Source organism: Pleurodeles waltl, chromosome 5, assembly GCF_031143425.1.
Source record: "Pleurodeles waltl isolate 20211129_DDA chromosome 5, aPleWal1.hap1.20221129, whole genome shotgun sequence".
Lineage (NCBI taxonomy): Eukaryota > Metazoa > Chordata > Amphibia > Caudata > Salamandridae > Pleurodeles > Pleurodeles waltl.
Genome location: NC_090444.1, coordinates 1,325,315,018 through 1,325,339,804, shown reverse-complemented (window position 1 = coordinate 1,325,339,804; position 24,787 = coordinate 1,325,315,018). Strand labels below are relative to the sequence as shown.

The 24,787-nt window shown below is 48.0% G+C and overlaps 1 protein-coding gene across 3 annotated transcripts in view; it reads right to left on the bottom strand.

The window, feature by feature from the left end:
* Positions 1–24,787, bottom strand: part of SNX14 (sorting nexin 14) — a 627,761-nt gene that overhangs the window by 219,690 nt on the left and 383,284 nt on the right. For all 3 annotated transcript variants that reach the window (XM_069235584.1, XM_069235585.1, XM_069235586.1), the window contains one exon: positions 19,361–19,472. In XM_069235584.1, coding sequence (XP_069091685.1) covers positions 19,361–19,472 — 112 coding nt within the window. The remainder of the gene's footprint in view (positions 1–19,360; positions 19,473–24,787) is intronic.

Below are 24,787 nucleotides of genomic sequence, written 5' to 3'. Positions count from 1 at the left end.
AAATTATCACGTTCACAGCCTCACTCTCCACTCCCACCAATGAAGATGAACCAGACTTATCGGTCCAGTCATGAGAAATTTGCTCCCCCAGTGTAGGAGGCTGGCCCTCTATCTAGTGTGCAAAGCTAGGCATACTGTAGGGGTCCAGGCATTCACACGTTGATTTACAGAGGTAAAAATCAGATCACTTAGTGCTGTGATTTTTAAGATAGTTTTGGTTGAGCAGTTAGGCCAATCTTGGAGAAGTGCAAAGCATTTGTTGTACTCACAATATCAATCATGCAACACACACATTCGAAGGAATAATTCGAGACCAATTTATAAAAATACTTCAGATTTTAATGCAATTTTTAAGACCAAGGTTATCAAAATCAGTTAAGTACCTTTGGAGATGTGGATTTTTGAAGTTTAATAAAAATAATTTTTGTGCGTAATCACATACCATAGGAATCAATGGAATATAACCTTTAACAATACATATAAAATCACACAGGTGCTTTACCAAGTTCTTCTTTTGCAGGTTGGTCGAGGTCCTTGTTGGGCACAGTGTGCCAGCTGGAGAACTTCAGGCGACTCCTGGTTCCCGCAGGAGCAGTGTTGAAAAAGTCTCTGGAGCTGGGGCAGGACCACTGCAGGGGACCACTTCCAAAAGGTCTGTGCAGGTAAGTTTAGAGGTGGTTCCTTGGGGTCCCATTGGAGTGTTGAGGTTGCAAGGAGTGAAGGATCCTTAGGGCACAGCAGGTACTTCGTTGCAGGGTGCAAGGTGGCCAGGGGCAGAACGAATTTGTAAGCCAGGACCGGTGCACAAAGATATCCTTTGGCTCTGGAGGTAAGTCACTTCAAGGGTCCTTTGCAGGACAACGAAGGCACTCTCGTGGGAGGTCCGGGGTGCTCCTGATGTCCCTTGACTGAGGCTTCCTCTTGGTCCTTTTTCACCCCCTGGAGGCTGTTTTTAATGGTGTTCGACGTCAGGTGACCAGTACACAGGGTATTGGTACGGTTCAACCACTGGAGGGCACAGTGCCACCATATTTGGCAAACTTGCAGGGTTTGTCCTTGAGGCCATTGATGTGTCGCCGGGTTCGTCTGCGACTTCCGGTTCGGGAGTTGGCAGCCGGTCAGTGAAGTGATCCTCACTGGGTTGCTAGTTTCCTCTTTGTTGCAGAGTAGTACCTCCACTCTGGAGGGAGCTCTCGGGCAACTGGAGGTCCGCTGGGGTTCTTGAGGTCAGTCCAGTTGTCCAGCAGCTCCGCAGCGGCGATTGTCGGGTCCTGGGTGCAGCAGGCAGGGTTTGGCGTCATTTCTTTGTGCAGCAGGTCCACAGTTCTCGTGCCTTAGATCTTCTTGGTACTGGTCTTTTTTGTGCCCTTTGAATCTGATTACCTGGTCTAGGGATATCCAATAAATACTGAATTTAGTGGGTGTTTTAGGGGGAACCTGGTAGTTTTTAATGGGACACCTATCTTTGGGTGGCTACACCCACCATAGTGACCACTTCCTGTGGGAAGAGTCCCTTCCCTATCCCTGATTGGCAATTTTCCTTCCATCTAAGATGGAGGAAAATTAAATGGAGTGTCCACCTCGCAGGCAACACCTTAGGGATGGTGCATGTCAGGTGGGGCCACTCCTCCCACCCTTTGTGTAGTTTCCCGCCTTTCTCCTGCCAAAAGTGGGAGTTTACAAAGGGGTTGACCATCTGCTGCTAGCAGCAGGCCTGAGGGTCGAGTTTCAAAGGCGGTAAGCCCTTTGAAGCTCACCGCCAGAGCAGTGCACATTCCTGAAGGAGGAGGTGTTAGCACCTTCACCCAGGAAGGGCATTGTTCTACAAACCAGAGGGACAGAGCTCTTCCCCAAGGTTTGTAGATTGGGTGTCTGGAGGTGGCAGGCTGTACAGAACCAGTCAGCAACCATGCCAGGGTAGTTAGCTTTTGCAGGGGGCACCTCTAAGATGACCCCTGGGTACATTTAAGGATAAATCCAATACTAGTACCAGTTTGGATATATCATTCTGAGTAGCTTGATATCAAACAACCCAGGGTTCAGAGTGGCCATCATTTGGCTTGAAAACTCGTGTTGACCAATATCCAGCACATGTATTAAAATGGCTGCTCTGTTCACTCACTATGTCCCAGATTTGGCAAGGACACAGTGGGCATATTGTTCATGCAGCTGGGCCCTCACATATAAGGGCTGGAAGGCCTGACAGATGGGGTGTCTTATCCATAGTATATGCAATGTATGGTGGACAGGACACACAGGCAGTGTGCGATGTTGAGTTTGTGTTTTAGGTTTGCACCAGTACACCCAGCCTGCAAAGGCAGTACTGGGGGCATCTGGATGCATGGCCCTAGAGGGTAGCACAATAAGTGCTGCTGCCCATAGTAACCCATGCCCGGAGTATCTAAGTACCCTTTTACTAGGGACTTATAGTGGTAGCCAAAGGTGTATCCAATTGTGCCAATGCGTCACAACAGTTTTAGGGAAAGAGCTCTGGCCCAGGGAACCTGGTTAGCAGATGCCCTGGGCACTACAATTTCTAGGCTACATCATACATCAGGCAAAAAGTGGGGGGGTAACCATTTCAAAAAGGGCCCATTTCTCACACCCAGTGAAACCCTAAAAGCCTAATCGTCCAAAAGAGATGGATTGAAGAGCCAAGTAGGCACACCAGGCCTAGAAAAAGACCATTAAAAAATGCCCAGAACAGGCATGTGATCAGAATATGTTTTCACTAGGTCTTCCAGTCTTACTACTTGGCCAAAAAGTGCCCTACATGTATGCAGCCTATCAAATTGAGCCTCAAGATCATGTAGTCCAGATCAGTAGCAGAGTACACATGGTCTTTCGGGTGCCAGAACCCCCAACAATCAACCAGAACCCATTGCCCATACCATAAACCAGCTGCTGCTGCTAGCTTTCCGACAGATACACCACACTGGAGTGGATTCGATCGATCCAGGCCTAAGTTCTCAACTCAATTGAAATTCCTCCTACTACCCTCCAACAGGGAACCGTAAGAGAAAGTAGTGGTGTCAAGATGATAAGAAATGTTGACTAATCCACATTTGGAGCATAATTATTTATGAAGGTAATGTCCCTGCCATTGAGACTCTCTAAAACTAGGACATTGCGACTGTCAGGATTCGTAAGCACTCTATGCAAGCTAAAGGGGACACCAGGTCTGATCCAAATAAGAGATCCCAGAGAAAAGGCAGAGTAAAAAGTAGCACAAAGGTGACCCCACCAGCGAACCCAAAGAATGCAGCCCTCAGCTTCAATAAGGTGAGTCTCCTGAAAAATGCAACATGGACCCCTTGCTGTTTCAAATAAGAAAAGACATTATAATACTTAGAAGCAGAGGAGAGGCCCAGCACATTACAGGTATTTAACTTGCGTAGCCATGCATTACAAACGAGGAAGAAAAACAACCTCGTACAGGACCCACTGAAATAAACACTCACAGAACCATATGAGCCCCACTGCATCAAGCATTCAGCGCCAAAGCCTCATATGCAACACCGCAGCAAACACATAAAAAACAGAACATGAGGTGAAACCACAACAGCCCTCCTCCCCAGGACTGAACCATGCAACAATGATGTCCAAAAAAACCCACACATATGTCCCACCAGAAACCAACCAAAGGTCAGAAGGCCAATGAGATCCATAAAAGAAGAGTAAACGTGGGGAGGGTGCCGCCAGCAAAAGGTGGAAACCAACACTCAAGGAATACAATAAGGCAACAAAACCCGGCCCGTTAGCCCCCCACCCACCTAGACCCCCTGAACCCCTGAGGCAAAAGGAGAAAAAGACACATTAATACACAGCCAGCAAATCAACCCGTCCTAGAAACACTGTGCATTAACAAGGCAAGACACTCGGGGCACGTCCTAAAGAGAAAATCAAACCAAATCATCCATGGAGCCAGGAGTGACCCCAAGCAGTGTTCTCAAGCCCAGAAGTGGTGGAACCTTCGGAGTCCAAAGCAGGGGAGGGGCTCATCGATGACAACTGCCCTTGACTGCGTCTTTGAAGGGTGTGCCGCTCCTCGCTGCTGAGAGCGTTGGCGATTGGGGCGCATATATTAGCTAGGTCAAGATGACTTAGGCCACACCATACCCTTGTCACAGAGTTCTATCCAATCCCAGGCTGCCGATGGATCTGTGAAAAAATGCTCCTTATTTTCAAACTGGATCCTCATCAGGTGAGCAGGGAAAAGCAGAGTACATCAGGCCCATGCCACATAGTTCATTTTTGACTGCTTATAAAGGATGCCCGCTGCATTTGGAATTTGAAGAGTGAAGTCAGGGTATAGAATATAGAGACAATTTGGCAAGATGTGGGACGTGGCAGGGCTCCAGGATGAGACTCCCATGCTGGCAACCCGATGCGCCAGTTCCAAGGCATAAAAGTTGGTGAGAGTCTCGGGGGGGGCTACAACTCCCTGAAGCCAAGGTTTGAGAAAAGCAAGCAGGGAGTCATCTTCAGCATGTTAAGGCAGCCCTACAAATCCAAATGTTACTGTTCCTATCGCGTCCTTCCTGGTCATCCAGGCAGGCTATCAAGCTAGTTTGTGCCTCCAGACTAGAGATATGATATTCTGCCAGTTGAGCCACTGGAGCTACGGTCTGCACCAAATTCTCCAGAACAGCAACCTGCTCCGAAATCTTAAGCAAGTCTTCACAGATCAGACCCAGTTCAATAGAGGAGTCTATTTCCCCCCTCCAAGCATTCCCCAGAGGCATCAATGCGGCCAGGAGTTTATCTTGCTGCCAATATACAGCATGTCTCCGCTTCCAACACCCTGCTTGATACCCTGTAAGGGAGGTGCTTGCGGCCGTGTTGTTCTTTGAGCATTGGGTGTGCCCCATGTTGGCACCAAGATACTCATCAGACCCCTAGAAAATGCAACAGAGACTCAGGAGGAGCCACCAATATCCATGATAAGATAAAAGGGGACAAATCAGCGCATGTGCAGGGTATCAGTAATGAGGGCAGGAGCACCCAAATTCTCTCAAGAGAAATAGCATGGGCATGCTGACCACCCACCTCCAAGCAGTGTGACAGCGAGAGGCAGGAAACGTCTTCAAACGCCAGACATCTCCACAAATCAACCCAGAACATGCATGGGCCCCACCTCCAAGGCTTAGTGTAGGGCTCTGTGCCTTCTAGTCCAGCACATCAGCAAAATCCAACAGGGGAAAGGTCAGCAGCCATATACTGGAGGGGCTCCATGGGTGGTGGGGAAACAAAGAGAATAGCCCCGGGGATAGAAGAGCACTCCCCCCCAATAAGGTACTGCAGTGCATAGAGCGTCCACATCAAAAGAACAGGGAGCTGTTGCCCCTAGTTCAGCCTTCCACAGGCCGATAAGGAGGGGGGCAACAGTAGTTCACTAGAGTTCCTTGACCTCAGAAGCAGTGAGGCGTGATGACACATGACTTAGGGAGGCGTCCCCCAACAAGAAAAGCGTGGGATGGCACATGGCCCACAGAGCAGAACTTACAGTGCAGTCACAGGCCGAGCCATGAGTGGCACCGAAAAGCTGGGCAGGGCCTTCGGTCTTTGTCTGTGTGCCAACTATTATATATTAAAAAGCAGGTTCGTTTGGGGGGGGGGGGGAGGGGGTGCAGGGACTCAGGTTCCACAGACCCCACAGAGCTCCCAGTAAAGGAGACTGCTCCCCTGCATCCATTCACCGCTGCAGGCACTCTCAAAGCAGCCTCCATTTTGGAAAAGTGCGGCGCCGCTACACAGAGGACCGCAGTGGCCACACAGCACAAAGTCACAGCCCCGGGGTACCACAATCCGATATCAGAGTTCCCCAACCCCTTGGGCAGCCTTCCCTATGGAGACGAGGAGGCACGGCCCACTGTGAAAGGCTGGGGGGATCAGTGGTGGCAGGGAGCTCCGTCGCTCTTGTCCTCATGGCATGGCAGCTGGCTCTGCCACCCCCAATACAGTTAGACTTGACCACAAATTCAACTCTCCAGAACCATTATGGTTAGAACTTTGGTTTAAATGGTTCTGAGATCAGGACAACTGACTGCAGCCAGCATAACTGGATCCAAAAGTGGGAGAGTGAATACTGGTGGTCGCCGAGTCCAATTGGGCCTAGGTGTGTTGAGGCACCCTGTAAGCATGGAGTGGACCAAGATGATGCAGGTACAAGATTCTTGATCAGTGAGGTCAGTGGAGAATCTTCTCTACCCAGGAGTTATTTCTTCTTTCTTCCTAAGCAGATGGGCGAATACACTCTTATGGCTCCTGTATAGTCTTAATTTATATGGCTGACCTCATGCAGGTTCATTGGGTAAGTCAGGTTTTGTGCCTGTTGTCAAGATAAATCCGGTATCTCCAGCTGGCATGGGCAGTAAAATTAATCGAAAAGCAGATTCATTCTGGTTTGTTTCCCCAGATCACAGCAATATGACTTTGAAGGCTTAATTTGACTTAGGCTCAGTCTGAAGGAGAGGATCGCAATCCTTTTGACTTTCTATTGCTGATACTTGCAGCCTAATTTCTTACAATAGTACATAGGTCTACCTAGTATCCCCAGGTGCAAGACTGGATCTATAAAGCTTGGAAAGCATTGCTTCTGTGTGCCCACAGGTAGCACAGTGTGGCTCTGCAGTGACTCAGTTCTGCTCTGGAAGTGACAGAGCATGGTTGCTTATTCTAACATGGAGCACACAACTAATCAGAAGTACCAGTGTGCAGATGTCTAATTTGGGATCTTTTTAGATGGAAAGAGAGACCATTACTTAGAATGAAGAGGCAGACGAGAAGTGAGGGATTTACAGTTAAATGGAGTATGCATCTACCAGAAAGAACATTACCAAAGGTAAGTAACCTGTTCTTCTAATTGAGTCTCATTTATTCCACACACATGATTGGCAATGCAGTAGTGCTTTGTAAACTGGTGCCCTGATGCCCACTCTCAGTGGCAGGCAAATAGCTAGTAACTCCAAGAGAGTAATGTGGACTCTGGTTTCCGCCAAGGTCCACAGTCCACTGATCTCCACCTCTCTCAGATGATCTCCACAAACCAAAAATGCTGCATTCACCATCGTAGTCAATTATGAGTGAGTTAGGGAGAGGGGTCTGTCGCTGGTCCAATTGTGGTCGAGCAGCCAGCACTGCAGATCTGCTCCAGCCCCCTCATTGGAATCTGCCAAGTTTCCTTGGTGCTGGGTTTACTGAGACTTCAGATTCCACTGTGGAGCCCGCTTATACCTCCTGGCATAGGCGGTGAGCAGGATGCAGGAGGATCAGAGGCCAAGCATCCTCACAGCCGCTGTAGGAAAGTAGCATCTTTCTGATATAGATACCCACACATTTTGCCTGGTATCAGTGTGTTTAGACTGTAGTGCACTGGGATCCTGCTAATCAGGACCCCAGTGTCTGGCTCTCTTCTCTAAATTTGGTTGCTGGTAAACCTCTACACCCCACAATTGGCATACTAGTGCAGCCATCTAAGACCTAGTATATGGTACTTAAGGGCATTGGTGCACCAGGGGTTTCCCATGGGTTGCAGCATGTATTATGCCACCCCTAGGAGCCCATGCAAACTGTGTCTGCAGGCCTGCCATTGCAGTCTGCGTGAAATGGTGCAGGCACCTTTCATCAGATATAAGGCTTGCCTTATATCTTGGTCAATGCACTTGGACCCTGTAAATCACCCCTTGGTAGGCCCTTTAGCCTAAAGGCAGAGTGCACGCTCCTAAGTCTGAGGGTGTCCCTGCATGAGCAGAGGTACCCCTACAAACCCCAGACTCCATTTCCTGGGCTTTGTGAGTGCGGGGAAGACATATTAAGGTATGTAGTGGGCACTGGTCAACATGAGTGATCCAACTACATAATGGCTTCTCTGAACCTAGGCATGTTTGGTATCAAACATGTTGGAATCATGCAACTACACCAATTCCAGTGCTAGTTGCGTAATACCATGTACACTAGGGGTTCCTTAGAGGATCCTTCAGTTCTGCCTGACCAGCCTTGACAGGTCTGCCTGCCAGCCCATGCTGCTGCAGACCCCAGACAGGGTTCTGCCCTCTTGCTGCTGAGCCTAGCTCGAGCAAGGCAAGGCAGAACAAAGGGTCTCCTGAAGGAGGGAGGTGTGACCTCTCCTTTAGAACTATTTGTCCTTGGGCTGGGTCGGGTGGCCACTGATCGCCACCAGACTGCTTTGAAGGGCACATTTAGTGCCCTCCTTGCATAAACCAGTTTGCACCAGTGCAGGAACCCCTGCAAAACCACAGAAAGGACAGGGGAGTGACCACCTCTCTGTCTAGCTCCTTCCCTAGGGAGGTGCACAGAGCTCTGCCAGTTGGCCGGTTGATTCTGCCATCTTGGAAACAACGTAGGCAGAAGGCCCTGGGAGCATCTGACTGGTTAGGCCAGGCAGATGACGGCCCTGACCCCTCTGATAGGTGGGTCACCACAGAGATCAACCCACCCCTCTTTTTGGGCTATTTAGCGACTCCCTTGAGAGTGGGTCCCGAAATTCGTCATGCAAGACTCCACCTGGAACTCTATGCAAAGACATCTTCTGCTCCTGACCTCAGGAGCTGCTGCTGGGCTATACATGAACTGAACAAGACTGCGCCATCTGAGACGACATCTCCTTAAACATTGTTTCTGCTGCTCCTGTCTGCATTCTGCAACATTTCCACAGCTATCCATCCTCTGGGGTCGACAAGACTTTGACTGCACCAAGAAGGAATCTCCCTTCGAGTGAGGGTTTCACCTCTCCTGCATCCATAGACGCCTAAAGCATCAACGTCCGGCTGGTGGGATCTTCTGTCCTCCAGATCTGCGAAGATTCTCCAACACAGGTGGTGGTTCTGAGGGATCCTGGGTCCTCTTTACCTTCTGTCCAACGTGGGAGATGGTCAGCCCTTGGCTCTGCCACTGGGACAGAATCCCTGTGCACTGTGACTGTTGCACCAACCAAGGCTTGTTGACTCCTGCCCTGAGGGATCTTCAGGCTCCAAGTAGCCCTGACCCCCAGCACTCTTCCTCTGCATGGACAGTCTCCTCTCTGCTGCTCCAGCGATGTGGGACTCTTCAGGTGTACTGACTGGGTCTCACTGCGGCTTACTGTGCCTGCTGCCAATTGGTGGATTTTGGGGGCTCCGACTGCTTTTGCTGGATATCCTGCATCCTGAGGGTTCGCCCGGACTCCCCTCCAAGGGTCGAGTCCCCAGGACCTTGCCAGTCCTACACAGTTCTGCAAAATCTCCAACAGCTCCTTTTGCATTTGCCTGTGCTTGTTAGTGGTCCCCCTGACCACTGACCCGTCTGCAATCCAGCGACCGTCGAGGGACAGCTCGTAGGTGACTTCAGGGACTCCTCTGCAGCTGCTGGACCCCACAGCTGGACTTCATCCATCACCATCAATCCAGATCTTCAGCTACCGAAGGGTGAGCATTGTCTCCTGCCCCACCTGGACACTCCTGAGTGGACTGGACTCTGTGCCCTTCTCTTGCAGGTCCTCCTCAATCAGTTCCGCCCTTGGGTTCCACCGGGCCGGTCCTACTTCTGCATTCTCCAACCGCGACGTCCCCATGTTAGCCTATCAGAGAACCGGTAACTTACCTCTCTGCACCCAGCCACTGGGGATCTTCTTGGTACTTAACCTTTTGAAGTTCCACTCTCTCCCAGCCCTTGTCTAACTACTCCGTACACTCTGGTGGGGGACACCTTTTCACATTCCATTTTTTTTTTCGTATATGGTTTGGCCCCTGTAGGAAAATGCCACTGTTGGCATGGGTACCCCCTATCATTTTGCCTTTTGTTGATGCCAGCTTTGATTGAAAGTGTGTTGGGACCCTGCTAACTGAGGCTCCAGCACTAGTGTTCTTTACCTAAAACTGTACCTTTTTCTTCACAATTGGCACAGCCCTGGCACACAGACAATTCCCTTGTAAAATGTACCCCTGGTACCAAGGGAACCTGTGGCCAGGGAAGGTCAGTAAGGGCTACAGCATGTATTATGCCACCCTGGGGACCCCTCACTCAGCACATGCACACTGCCTCACAGCTTGTGAGTCGACATGGCACTCCCCTCCTTACAGCCCTAAGGAAGGGTGCACTATACTACAGGTGAGGACATAGCTGCATGAGCACTATGCCCCTACAGTGTCTAAGTCACCTTTTAGACACTGTAAGTGCAGGGTAGCCATACTGAGGATATGGACTGGGAGTTTGTCAAACATGAACTCCACAGTCCCATAATGGCTACACTGAATATTGGGAAGATTTGGTATCCAAGCGTCTCAGCACCGTAAATCTACACTGATGGCAGTGTGGGATTTATTGAGAAATGCACACAGAGGGCATCTTAGAGATGCCCCCTGCATACCAGCCCAACTGCTAGTGCTAGGCTGACACGTATCTGCCAGCCTGCCACTTCCAGACAAGTTTCTGGACACATGGGGTGAGTGCCTTTGTGCACTCTGTGACAAGGAACAAAGCCTGTCCTGGGTGGAGGTACTTCACACCTCCCCCTGCAGGAACTGCAACCCCTGGCAGTGAGCCTCAAAGGCTCAAGCCTGTTGTTACAGCATCCCAGGGCACTCCAGCTAGTGGAGATGCCCGCCCCAGACACAGCCCCCACTTTTGGCGGCAAGTCCAGGGAGATGAGAAAAACAAGGAGGAGTCACCACCTCAGCACGGTCCACCCCTAAGGTGACCAGAGCTGAAGTTGCCCCCTCCTTAGAAATCCTCCATCTTGCTTTGGAGAATTTAGCCGAACAGGAATAGGAATGTGCCCTGCCTGCAACGTCTGAGTGACCCCCGGGTCCCTCCATTGAAATCTATTGCAAACTTGGCGCCCTATTTGCCCACTGCACCCAGCCGCCCCTGTGCTGCTGAAGGTGTCTTTTGTGTGCCTACTTGGGACCCCCCAGTGCTCTACTAAAACCCCCTGGTCTGCTCCCCATGGACGCAGATAATGACCTGCCAGCAGACCGGAACCAGAGCACCCCCGGTCTCCATACGTGCCCATGTTATTTGGGCTCCTCTTTGACCTCTGGACCTGACCAGCCCTGTGTTGCTGGTGTTGGGTGTTTGGGGTTGACTTGAACCCCCAAAGGTGGGCTACCTATGCCCCAGACACTGAAATTGTAAGTGCTTTACTTACCCCATTAACCTAACCGTACTTACCTCTCCCAGGAACTGTTGAATTTTGCACTGTGTCCACTTTTAAAAAAGCTTATCGCCATTTTATGCAAAACTGTGTACGTCACTGTTTTGGTTCAAAGTTCTAACTATACCTATGCAAAGTACCTTACAGTTAATGTACTTACCTGAAATTTGACTCTTGTGGTTCTAAAATAAAGTAAGAAAATAATATTTTTCTATATAAAAACCTATTGGCCTGGAGTTAAGTCATTGAGTGTGTGTTCTCATGTATTGTTGAGTGTGTAAAACAAATGTTTAACACTACCCTCTAATAACGGCGCGACCACGCTACCACAAATGTAGCATTAGTATTATTTATCATTGCCTCTGTCAAACCTCTTGGGGAACCCCAGGACTCTGTGCACAGTATCTCTCATTTTGAGATAGAATATACAGAGCCAGCTTTTTACAGCGCACTTACAGGGCCCTTGATAATTCATGCTTTTCCTGGGTACTTACTTACCTGTGTATATTTTGTGTGTACATACCTCCAATGATAGCCTAGTTTGTTATGCCTATAATGAAGTACCTTTATGTTTGCAACTTTGTGTGGTTCCTATCAGGTGTGATAAGCTACTGAGTGACTACTGTAGTACTGCAAGTGCTTCACATGCCTCCTAGATACTTCTTGGCTGTTCACCACAGCCACCCTAGAGAGCCTTGCTATCTAGACACTAACACTAATTGGGGCTTGCCTGGACCCAGGTGTCCACCATACCTTGGGGCAGCTTCCTCCAACACCTGCACTACTTTCCCTTTGAGAGGGGGAATAAATACTGTCAATGCAAGTCTGATTGCCCGGAGCTCCAATAGGTTTATGTGGAGTCCAGGATCCGCCAGAGACCAGATGCCTCTGATCTTTACCGGTCATAGGTGGCCGTCCTATCCCAGTAGTGATGCATCTGTCACTACTGTCAGATCTGGTTAGGGTAGGAAGAGGGATCTACCTCAGACCCAATTGTGGGTCGTTAGCTACCACTGCAGATCTTGCACAGTTTCCTCCAAGATCTGGATCATGTCGAAGAGATTCCCCTGATGCTCTGCTCACTGGAACTTCCGGTCCCACTGTAGAGCCCACATTTGCCATCTGGCATGATTCACCAACAGGATGCAGGAGGCCATGCGGCCCCGCAGCCTGAGAGTCATTTGCACCAAGATCCAGGACAAAGGCTAAAACAAAGGTATCACAGCCTGAATATCCTGGATTTACCACTTGGGTGGATAATCCCAAAACTGCACTGTGTCAAGAACAGTTGTGATGAAAGGGAGCATCTGGGTGATAGCCAGGTGCAACTTCGGCATTTTGATAGTGAGCCCCAGCAAATGCAGGAGGTTTGCCGTAGCCTGAAGGTGGGAGACAACAGCCTGGGGCAAGGCCACCTATAATAGCCAGTCGTCGAGGTAGGGGAAGACTGAAACCCCTGACCTGCGCAGATGAGCTGCTACCACAGCCATCACCTTGGTGAATACCTTAGGGGCACTGGTAAGGTCAAAGGGGAGCACGGTGAACTGAAAGTGCTTGTGATTGATTTTGAACCGCAAGTAACGTCTGTGGGCAGGCAGGTCGGGAATATGAAAATAAGCATCCTGCAAGTCCAATGCTACCGTCAAAGTCCCCTGGGTCCAGGGTAGATAAGACCTGAGCCAGAGTGAGCATTTTGAACTTCTCTTTTTTGAGGAAGAGATTGAGGGACAAAAGGTGTAGGATAGGGCAGAGGCCCGTTTCCGTTTGGGTACCAGAAAGTAATAATGACCACAACCTAATTCTGGTACAGGGACCCTCTCTATGGCTCCCTTGGCCAAGAGAGCTACAACCTCTTTGCGGAGAAGTGCCACATGATCCTCTGTCATCCGATCGTAGGATGGTGGCATGGATGGATGGGTAGTCTTGAAGGAGAGGGAGTAGCCCCTTCGGACTATTGCGAAACCCACCTGTCTGACGTGTTAGTCTGCAAGCAGAGCAGGTGATGGCGAATTCTGCCTCTGACTGGTCCCTGGAGAGGAATTGTCAGACTAGGAACGTTTGCAGGCAGCTGCAGGTGGGGAGGGGGTGAATGGGACTGTGGACTGGCTGGACCACTGACTCCCTGATCCATGAAGACGGTGGATCCAATGTCACCGGCTACGCAGAGACTGGGCAGCATGCGCAGCACGGTGGCTGGAGGGAAACTGATGTGGTGAGGCATCTCTTCCATAGCCACGAAAGGGGTGAAAAGCAGACTGAAGGGGATATGGGGAAGCTCGAGTGCCAAGTTTGCTTTATCTCCAAAGAGACGGGTGATATCAAAGGGCATGTCCATCAGGGTAGATTGGGCATCCCCTGAAAAGCCAGACGTCCTCAACCTCAAGGCCACCGTCAATGCAACCGCTCTGCCCAGTGAGTCGGTTGTGTCTAGCCCACATCTGATTGTGAACTTCACTGTGTCTCTCCCCTCAGCAACAGCTTAGGAGAGAATGGCCTGGGCCTCCTCCGGGACCTGTGGCAGCAATTGCGCAACCATGTCCAATAGAGTATGGTTATAACGTCCCAAAAGGCATGCAGTGTTCATGGACCGCAATGCCAGGCTGGAGGAAGAAAACATCTTCTTCCCAAGTTGGTCCAACCTCTTGGATTCCCTATCCTGTGGCGTTGAAGGGAATGCGCCCAGGGACGTAGAGGCTTGAATAACCAAGCTCTATGGGGTGGAGTGCTGCGTCAGGAACGCTGGGTCACGTGGAGCAGGTCTATGCAGCAGGTGATTGTCCTGTTCACAGGAGCCCCTGAGCTGGGTTTGGACCAGGTACCCATCAGGACATCTGTAAGGGCTTCATTAAAAAGCAAAAGGGGTTCAGAGGATGAAGCCCCGGGCTGAAGCACCTCTGTCAGGAGGTTAGTCCTCTTTTCAGCTGCTTTTTGCACCACCCACCACTGAATAGGAGGCTGCCTCCTCTGTAGCGACAGTAGGGGAAGAAATCATGCCAGTGTCAGAGGAAGTATCAGGACCACTGGCTTCACCCAGGTCAATCTGCCAGTCCATAGGGTTTTTGCAGCTGGTAGTCTAAAGGGTCCAGTGACCCCTCCCATCCCTCACCATACTCCCACCCTACAAGAATAAGGGCCAGTATCCGACATAGGGGGCAAAGCAATAAAGATGGGGTCTACACCACCCGGGGGCACGGGAGGCATCAGGAGTGTCAACGTCGGAACCAGCATTGGTATGACCGACACCAGTTTGGATCTGGGAATGGATCCATGGGTGACCCCTGAAGCCAAAGCTGATGGTGTGGAACCCAAAGGGGGCCCCTGCCGACTCCGCAGGGCACAAAGGCACACCAGCGGAATGGGACTACCCAAAGATGAGGTGCATGGCCTCAAAACTCTCTAAGTTGGGCAGAGGTCACGCTGGCTCCCGAAAACTCAGGACGGCGTGCAGCCGATGCAGGCTGCAAGGATCCAGGCCTAGAGCGATGACACTCCCTTTTCCTTATCTCGTCAGCCGATGGACAGGGTGAAGTTGAAGATCGCTTGTTCGTCTCCAACTTCTTCCTGTGCCTCGACTTACCTGACAGTGCGGAGGACTTGGAGTGGGCCGAAGATGAAGGTGGGGCTCCGCAACCGTTCTTGGGACCTTTCTCTTTACCAATATTACGAGCTATGTGGAGCCGATCGCCGGGCCAAAAGGAGGTTTAGTGACTGCGCCCCAAAAAGCTTTCAAATTCATGTCCAGGCACTCCGAGCACGACTTTGGGGCGTGATCGCGCTCCAGACACCACAAGCACACAAGGTGCTGAAACATCACAGACATTGCCTTATGACAGGTTCTGCAGGGCTTGAACCCAGTCTTACGTGAAGACATCCTTGACGTACCACGAGCGTAGTCACAAAGTCGAAAAAGACCAGTCAGAAAGTGACTGAGGGGTAGCTCTTCTTCGGATCAGCGCTGGCTGGCACGGAAAGAAAAGAACTGACGTCAGCAGGCCGAAGAATCACCTATATAGGACTTGCAACATCATGTCCGGCACGCACAATGCAGACGACGGACATGAAGGTAACTGATAGCGCCCAGGGGTACTGCTCGAAAAAAATCTCTGGATCCAGACCGACTCCTAAGGGAACTTCAAAGGTAAGGAATCTGCAACTGGAAGTCTCTATCAGATATAAGTATTGACACTCTGCTAGCTAGTAAGGAGATCTAATTAAGCTCTAGTTCTTATCTGATGGGAGCATGAAAAGTCGAATTGTGAAGTCCAAGTATTGTTTATAAGGATACACACATTAGCATATCAAATTTTCTGTTGTCCACCTGTGGCACTATTTCTGTATAAAGAAGCATGGGAATTAATTGTGTCTACAAACCCTAATCAGAGAATTTAATTTAATAAGGCCCTATCTAGTTGCTTTTATAGTTTTTAAGTACACAAAGATGGTACAGTTTCTATTTCGGCCCAGCTGAATGTGACTCGCAATTTAAACACAGTGACTACAACATTATTGTATGTATTTGTAAACTCTATTGAATTGATTCCTACATCTCTTTTACTCTTACCAAAGATACTATCATAATCTGTTACATTTCCAGTTATTTTCTGCACTATAACTTTCCAGTCTCTTTAATACATTTTGGAGTCCTAGTTTGGGCCATAATAAGTGCTATTTGCATATATCACACGACAACCTCACAAAACAAAGTGATGGACGGAGTGTTGAAACTTTTCAACCACTCACCCACAGTTACGGATTCTGGGTTTAATCCATCATTATTTTCCTCACCACGTCACCCCAGTTTATGCCCAGCCATATGCGAATCAGTCTTGACCCTGTTCCCCATGGGAACAGTCCAGCCCGAACTGCCAGGCCAGGTCCCCCTGTCTGGGCATACCTTAGCCACTTAGGGCGCACAAAGCAACATCACAAAACAAAATTAAACGATGGAAGGAGTGTTGAAACTTTTCAAACACTCACCCCCAGCTTGGCTGATGAAGGGTGATACCCTAAAACCAGTCCCAGGATGCTTGTTTCCAGTTCAGGGAGGACCTGGCCTGGCAGTTCCTTTTTACAATAAAACGTTTAAAAAAAACTAAAATTTGGAATGCAAAAAAAAAAACATAACCCACAACAGACTACTCATTACTTTGAACATGTCCAGATGAGATCATAAATTACATCATCAATAACCTGTTGTAGAGGTTCTGGCACACAGTGCAGGGTATGGAAAAAGCCAGATGCTTCACCCAGAATGTACTGTTTACGGCCAAAGAACAAAATAATTCATATGTAGCCTTCCTCCAGAGCTCACTGGGCATGATCAAAGCTATGCCTTGCAGTGTTTTGAGAAGGGATCTGTTGGACTTCTATCCTTTTGCAGGATCATCTCCAGTCTTTTTGCTGCCCTCCTCCTATTTTTTCTGACCTGTTTTTGTTAGCTTTAGGACTCTGGGCACTTTACCACTGCTAACCAGTGCTATAGTGCATATGCAAATGTGTAAACTGTATTGTTGATTGGCTTATCCATGATTGACATATCTGAATTACTAGTGAGTCCCTAGTAAAGTGCACTAGAGGTGCCCAGGGCCTGTAAATCAAAAGATACTAGTGGGCCTGCAGCACTGGTTGTGCCACCTACCTTGGTAGCCCTGTTAACATGTCTCAGACTTGCCACTGCTGTGTCTGTGAGTGCAGTGTTAAGTTGCCAATTCGACTTGGCAAGGGTACCCACTTGCCAGGCCTAAGCCTTCCCTTTTTAAACATGTAAGGCACCCCCATGGTAGGTCCTAGGTAGCCCCATGGGTAGGGTGCAGCGTGTGGTAAAGGTGGGGCATGTACTTATGTGTTGTACATGTCCTGACAGTGAAATACTGCCAAATTCGGTTTTCACTGTTACAAGGCCTATCTCTCTCATAGGTTACCATGGGGGCTGCCTTTAAATATGATTAAAGCTCAGATTCCCTTTGGGAGCAGATAGACATGTGGAGTTTGGGGTCTCTTAACTCACAATTTAAAAATACATCTTTTAGTGAAGTTGTTTTTTAGATTGTGTGTTTGAAAATGCCACTTTTAGAAAGTAGGCACTTTCTTGCTTGAACCATTCTGTGGCTCTGCTTGTTTGTGGATTCACTGACTGGGTCAGTTTGACAGTTGAGCTGTTTGCACCTCTCCTCTAGACAGTGATACAAAGGGAGCTGGGGTGTAGCCTGGAAATCCTGATGGGGAGGAGTGGTCACTTAGACCTGAAAGGGCTGTGCCTGCCCTCACACAATGCAGTCTCCAATCTCTTGGTGTGTGTCTGGGGCCTGACCTGGGCAAGGCAGGATCTTGAAAACAACAGACACTTCTCTAAGAAGTAGGCCTACTTCAAAGGCAGAAAGGGGTATAAAAAGAGCACCCAAAACCCCTGAAAATCAAATTACTTCTGGAACCAAGAGGAACCTCTGCCAAGGAGAAGAGCTGGAGAAGCTGGAGGAGGGGGACTGTCCCTTTGCCTGTGACTGTGCTTTGCTGGGTTGGCCTGCAGTAGCTGCTTCTGCCTTAGAAAGGACAAATACTGACTTTTGTGGGACTTCCCACTGGCGAAGAATCTCCAAGGGCTTGAAACTGAGCTTGCCTCCTGTTGTTGAAGTCTAAGGGACAGCAAAGACTTCTCTCTGTCAGCATTTTGGCTTTATGCTGAGAGTCTTGCCTGCCAAGTGGTGCCATAACCTATCTCTGGGCCCTTGAAAGGTGCAGTTGGTGGAAAAGGACAGAAATCCACGTGAAGACCACCGTGCAGGGAAACTTTTGACGCACCACCCGCTTTGCGGCTGAAAAACGACATGCCGCTGGCCTCATGGCTAAAATTGATGCTCCACTTGCACCGGGGCTGGGAGATCGACCCAACGTGGCTGGAGAAACGCCGCGCAATACCCGCAGCGGCTGCTGTTAACGATGTAAGCCCCCAATTCTTGACACCGTGAAACACGATTTCAACGCAACATCACTGGGTGTGGAAAATCAACGCAAAGCCTGCCCGGACCCAAGTTGCCCGTCCAGATCAATGCATCACTCTCCTACCGGAGAGAAGAAGCGATGCACCCTCACCCGTCCGGGGGAGGAAAGACGCAAGCTCTCGCTTGCGAGTTAGAAACTGCCGCATCGCTGGCCTTTTCCAGCGCACATTCACCCGTGCCACTTTATTTTCACGCTACCCAGGTACTTTTTTCTAAAGGATTTAAGACTCTTATTCTTTTAAAATTCATAACTAGACTTGTGTATGCTGGCTTTTTGTCGTTTTGGTCTTGTTTTGTTTAGATAAAGATTCCATATTTTGCTAAACCTGTGTTGTGTCATTTTGTAGTATTTTCACTGAGTTACTGTGTGTGTTGGTACAAATACTTTACACCTTGCTTCTGAAGTTACGCCTGCCTGCTCGTGCCAAGCTACCAAGGGGGTGACCGGGGGTTAATTGAGGGTGATTCTCCTTTATCTAGACTAGAGTGAGGGTCTTTGCTTGGACAGGGGGTAACCTGCCTGCCAACCAAAGACCCCATTTCTAACAGGATGCTATTGGCAAGACCTAGCCCAACGTTAGGCCATCCATCTCAAAATCACTAGATGTGCTGCAAAGACATTTCCAGTGGAATGCTGGGACTAGGGAGGCTGAGTGAAAGAACGTGCTAAGCTCAAATCCAGAACCCAGATCGATTGATCAAGGCAGAATAAGACCATCCCAAAGTTGAGCCTAGAGCCTTGCCAGTAAATACACTAGGGCTGGCTGGCTGCTGCGAAAGTGGGCTCCGAACTCAACAATCTTTAGCACACAACTAAGTATCTATGCAAGCCAATCTGCTTCCAGAGCCCACTGAGTATGGAAAAAGGCTGAGTCAAGCCCAATCTGGAGTGCAGATGTGTCCTGTGCTTTCAGTTATGTCATCAAAGATCACTGGTGTGTGATGTCATTTGTGATCTCATCTGTTCTTGAGCCAGCCCCAGTTAGCATATCAGAATAATACATGCAAGTCCTGATGCCTAATTGCAACCCAACATACCCTGTTCACAGAGTACACAGTACACCACAGGCAGTTCTTGTCGAAAGGGTTTGAAAGAAAAAAGGGTAATGATAAAGCTTCAGCAGGCCGCTTACTGCAAGTCTGAGAGTGATTATTACACAGCACCTCACTGTCCAAAATCTAAGAGTGCATGATTAGGAATAACACTTACCAAGGTTAACGTCTGGTAACATTTTATCTAGAAACTGTGTCTCCAAACTGTTGGGGGACAGGAAGTCTGCCAAAAGCTGACTGTTACTCAGCTCTGGGTGCTGAACAAGATTCTGAATGGAAAACATAAAATTGCCGGTTAAAACACGCATACAAACTGAAGTGACACATTTATAGTTACTCCAAATAAACAAATTAATTATATGAAGTCCGACTTCAACTTTCCTCATTGAGTATTTTTGTTTCCAATCAAGCGTCCATATCAGATTTTATATATATATATATATATATGTATATATATATATATATATATATATATAAAATGTCACTTACCCAGTGTACATCTGTTCGTGGCATGTTGCGCTGCAGATTCACATGCTGTGCACTGTTCCTGCCATCTAGTGTTGGGCTCGGAGTGTTACAAGTTGTTTTTCTTCGAAGAAGTCTTTTCGAGTCACGGAACCGAGTGACTCCTCCCTTTCGGCTCCATTGCGCATGGGCGTTGACTCCATCTTTGATTGTTTTCCCCGCAGAGGGTGAAGTAGGAGTTGTTAAAGTAAGGATAGTAGAGGTGCCCATGCAATGTAGTAAATCTGTATGTACATAGCGTGTAGTAAAGTCAAAATTATTTACATATTTACAATTTTAATGCAACTAAAACGGCTACAGGCTCCCGGGGAGGTGGGAGGGCGCATGTGAATCTGCAGTGCAACATGCCACGAACAGATGTACACTGGGTAAGTGACATTTTCCATTCGATGGCATGTGTAGCTGCAGATACACATGCTGTGCATAGACTATAAAGCAGTGATCTCCCCAAAAGCGGTGGTTAGCCTGTAGGAGTTGAAGTTGTCTGAAATATTGTTCTTAGTACAGCCTGTCCTACTGTGGCTTGTTGTGTTGCCAACACATCTACACAGTAATGCTTAGTAAATGTATGGGGCGTAGACCAGGTGACCGCTTTACAAATTGTTGTCATTGGTATATTACCAAGAAAAGCCATTGTGGCGCCTTTCTTTCTAGTGGAGTGTGCCCTTGGAGCAATGGGTAATTCTCTTTTAGCTTTAAGGTAGCAAGTCTGAATGCATTTAACTATCCATCTGGCGATGCCTTGTTTGGATATAGGGTTACCTGCATGTGGTTTTTGGAAAGCTACAAACAATTGTTTTGTTTTTCGAAATTGTTTTGTTCTGTCAATGTAATACATTAGTGCTCTTTTTATGTCTAATGTATGCAATGCCCGTTCTGCTACTGAGTCTGGCTGCGGAAAAAAGACTGGGAGTTCTACCGTTTGGTTTAGATGAAACAGTGATATGACTTTGGTAAGAATTGTGGATTTGCCCTGAGAACCACTTTATGTTTATGTATTTGTATAAATGGTTCTTGAATAGTAAACGCCTGTATTTCGCTAACTCTTCGAAGTGAAGTGATATCTATTAGAAAAGCTACTTTCCAAGTCAAAAATTGTATTTGACAAGAATGCATGGGTTCAAATGGTGGGCCCATGAGTTGTGTTAATACAATATTAAGATTCCACAAAGGTACTGGTGGTGACCTTGGGGTATGATTCTTTTTAGTCCTTCCATAAAGGCTTTAATAACTGGGATTCTAAAAATTGATTTTGAATGTTTAATCTGCAAATAAGCAGATATTGCAGTGAGATGTATTTTAATGGAAGAGAAGGCCAAATTGGACTTTTGTAAGTGTAGTAAATAACTTCCAGTGTTTTGTGTGGAGGCGTTTAATGGCATAATTTGATTAGCCTGGCAATAGCAGACAAACCTTTTCCATTTGTTAGCGTAAGAATGTCTAGTTGTGGGTTTTCTTGCTTGTTTAATGACTTCCATACACTCTCTGGACAGGTTTAGGTATCCAAATTCTAAGACTTCAGGAGCCAGATTGCTAGGTTGAGCGATGCTGGATTCGGGTGTCTGATCTGTTGGTTGTGTTGAGTTAACAGATCTGGTTTGTTTGGTAGTTTGATGTGGGGTACCACAGATAGGTCCAACAGTGTTGTGTACCAGGGTTGGCATGCCCAGGTTGGTGCTATAAGTATTAGTTTGAGTTTGTTTTGACTCAGTTTGTTGACCAGATAAGGAATGAGCGGGAGAGGGGGAAAAGCGTAAGCAAATATCCCTGACCAGCTGATCCATAGAGCATTGCCCCTGGACTGAGGGTGTGGGCATCTAGACGTAAAGTTTTGGCATTTTGCGTTTTCTTTTGTGGCAAACAGATCTATGTTTGGTGTCCCCAGTGGTGGAAGTGATATTGTAGGATCTGGGGATGTATTTCCCACTCGTGAGTTTGTTGGTGATCTCGACTGAGATTGTCGGCTAACTGATTGTGAATGCCTGGTATGTATTGTGCTATTAGGAGAATGTTGTTGTAAATTGCCCAATGCCAATTTGTTTGTGCTAAGAGACACAGCTGTGACGAGTGTGTACCCCACTGTTTGTTTAGATAATACATTGTTGTCATATTGTCTGTTTTGACAAGAATGTGTTTGTGGGCTAGAAGGGGCTGAAAGGCCTTTATTGCTAGAAAGACTGCTAACAGTTCTAAGTGATTTATGTGCATTTGTTTTTGCTGATTGTCCCACTGACCTTGTATGCTGTGATTGTTGAGGTGTGCTCCCCACCCAATCATGGATGCGTCTGTTGTGAGAATGACTTGAGGCAATAGGTCTTGGAAAGGCCGCCCTTTGTTTAAATTTACCTGGTTCCACCATTGAAGCGAAGAGTGTGTTTGGCGGTCTATCAACACTAGATCTTGGAGTTGACCTTGTGCCTGCGACCATTGTTTTGCTAGGCACTGTTGTAAGGGCGCATGTGTAGCTTTGCGTTTGGGACAATAGCTATGCATGATGACATAATAGTTTCATCACAAACCTGACAGTGTATTGTTGGTTTGGTTGAATTTTTGATTTTATATTTTGAAATGACTGTACCCTTTGTGGACTTGGAGTGGCAGTTGCTCTTTGTGTGTTGAGTGTTGCTCCCAAATATTGTTGTATTTGGGATGGCTGTAAACGAGATTTTTGGTAATTGATAGAAAACCCTAGTTTGTGTAGAGTATCTATTACGTATTGCGTGTGAACGTGACATTGTTGTTGAGTGTTTGCTTTTATTAGCCAATCGTCCAGATATGGGAATACGTGCATGTGATGTCTTCTTATATGAGCTGCTACTATAGCTAGGCATTTTGTAAATACCCTGGAGGCTGTTGTTATTCCGAACGGCAACAGTTTGAATTGGTAATGTTTGCCTTGTATTACAAACCTGAGGTATTTCCTGTGAGATGGATGGATGGGTATGTGAAAATACGCATCCTTGAGATCCAGTGTTGTCATGTATTCCCCTTGTTTTAGTAAGGGAACTGCGTCCTGAAGTGTTACCATGTAGAAAAGATCTGATTTGATGAAGAGATGCAGTGTTCTGAGATCTAAGATATGCCGTAACGTTTTGTCTTTTTTTGGGATAAGGAAATACAGGGAGTAAACTCCTGTCCTTTTTTGGTGATAGGGTACTAGCTCTATGGCTTGTTTTTGTAGCAGTGCTTGGACCTCTATTTGTAATAGGTCTAAGTGTTGTGGAGACAATCTGTGCGGTTTTGGTGGAACACCTGGAGGGAATGTTGTGAACTCTATGCAATAACCCTGTTGGATAATTGATAGGACCCACGTGTCTGTGGTAATGTGTGTCCAATTGTGGTTGTATTTGGTTAGCCTCCCCCCACCGGTGATAAGTGTTGGGGAAGTGTGGCATTGAAGTCACTGTATGCTAGGGCTTGGTTTGGAGGGCTGGAATTTCCTTCTTCCTCTTGGGAATTGTCCTCAGTAGGAACCATGAAACCCCCCTCCCTGGTACTGAGATTGGTAGGTGGGTTTTGTTTGGGAGGTGGATGGTTCTGATGGCTGTTGTCTAAACCACCCCCTAAACTGTGGTTTCCTAAATGTTCCCCTGTATTGTGAGGAGTAGAGCGCGCCCATGGCTTTGACCGTGTCCGTATCTTTTTTTCATTTTCTCGATCGCGGTATCCACTTCCGGCCCAAATAACTGCTGTTGATTAAACAGCATATTCAATACCGCCTGTTGTATTTCTAGCTTGAATCCAGAACTTCGCAGCCATGCATGCCTTCGAATAGTCACTGCTGTGTTGACAGTCCGTGCTTCTGTATCAGCAGAGTCTAGGGCAGACCGGATTTGGTTATTTGATATGGCCTGTCCTTCTTCGACCACTTGTTGGGCACGTTTTTGGTGTTCTTTGGGCAAATGCTGGATGACGTCTTGCATTTCGTCCCAGTGCGCCCTGTCATAGCGGGCAAGTAGGGCTTGTGAGTTTGCAATTCGCCACTGATTGGCTGCTTGCGATGCCACTCTTTTCCCCGCCGCGTCGACCACAACCACTGAGTCCGGAGGGAGCTGCTGAGTAATAAACACTGGGTCTAACAGGGGCGATTTATATTTCTTTTCGACCCTTGGCGTGATGGCTCTCCCTTTTACAGGTTCTTGGAAGACCTGTTGTGCGTGTTTAAGCATGCTCCGTAACATTGGCAAACTTTGGTAGGAAGCATGCGTGGATGCCAGAGTGTTGAACAGGAAGTCATCCTCCACCGGTTCTGAGTGCATTGTTATGTTATGGAACGTAGCTGCTCTGGCTAGTACCTGGGTGCATGCTGTACTGTCCTCTAGTGGTGGAGGCTTGGTTGGATAAGTATCTGGGCTGTTGTCCGATATAGGTGGGTCGTATAGATCCCAGGAATCCGCATCATCTTGAGTCATCCCAGTGTGTGTGGGTGAATGCTCAATCGGTGTACCCACTGGTGACAATTGTGGTGATTGCAGTGGGGATGTTTGTGGTGAGAGCTGTGGTGGTGGTGACTTTTCTCTAACCACTTTGGCTTTCGGTTGCATCTCTGTCTCTTGAAAAGCCAGTTTTCTTTTTGACTTGAGTGGAGGGATGGTTTGTATCTTCCCCGTGTCCTTCTGAATTTGTAACCTTTGCTGTGTTTGGTCATGGTCTTCTAAATCCAGTTCCTGCTCAAATCTGTATCTCTCTTTGAGCTGCAGAGAAAGCCCTTGCTCTTCAGTGTAGGAAGAGCGTTTCGGCTCCAAAGCCGTTTTTTTCGGTACCAAAATTCCCATCTAAATTGTCTTTTTCGGTTCCGATAAGCTCTTTCGCGGCTTGCCCAACTCGATTATTCGATGCTGACTTTTTTCGGTGCCGGATTCTCGACCAAAGTCGGAAGTCTTCGGCAAATCTTTGGCCTTTTTCGGTGCCGATGTTACTTGGTCACCTTCTTTTCTGTGGGTTGAGCCATGGCCTTCTGGCAGTGGCGTCCCCGTGGCATTGGGTTTTTTGGTGTGACCCTGGGTGTGGGACGGGGCAGGTGTACTCACTGTTTGCTGCGCCGTCGAAGGTCGATCAC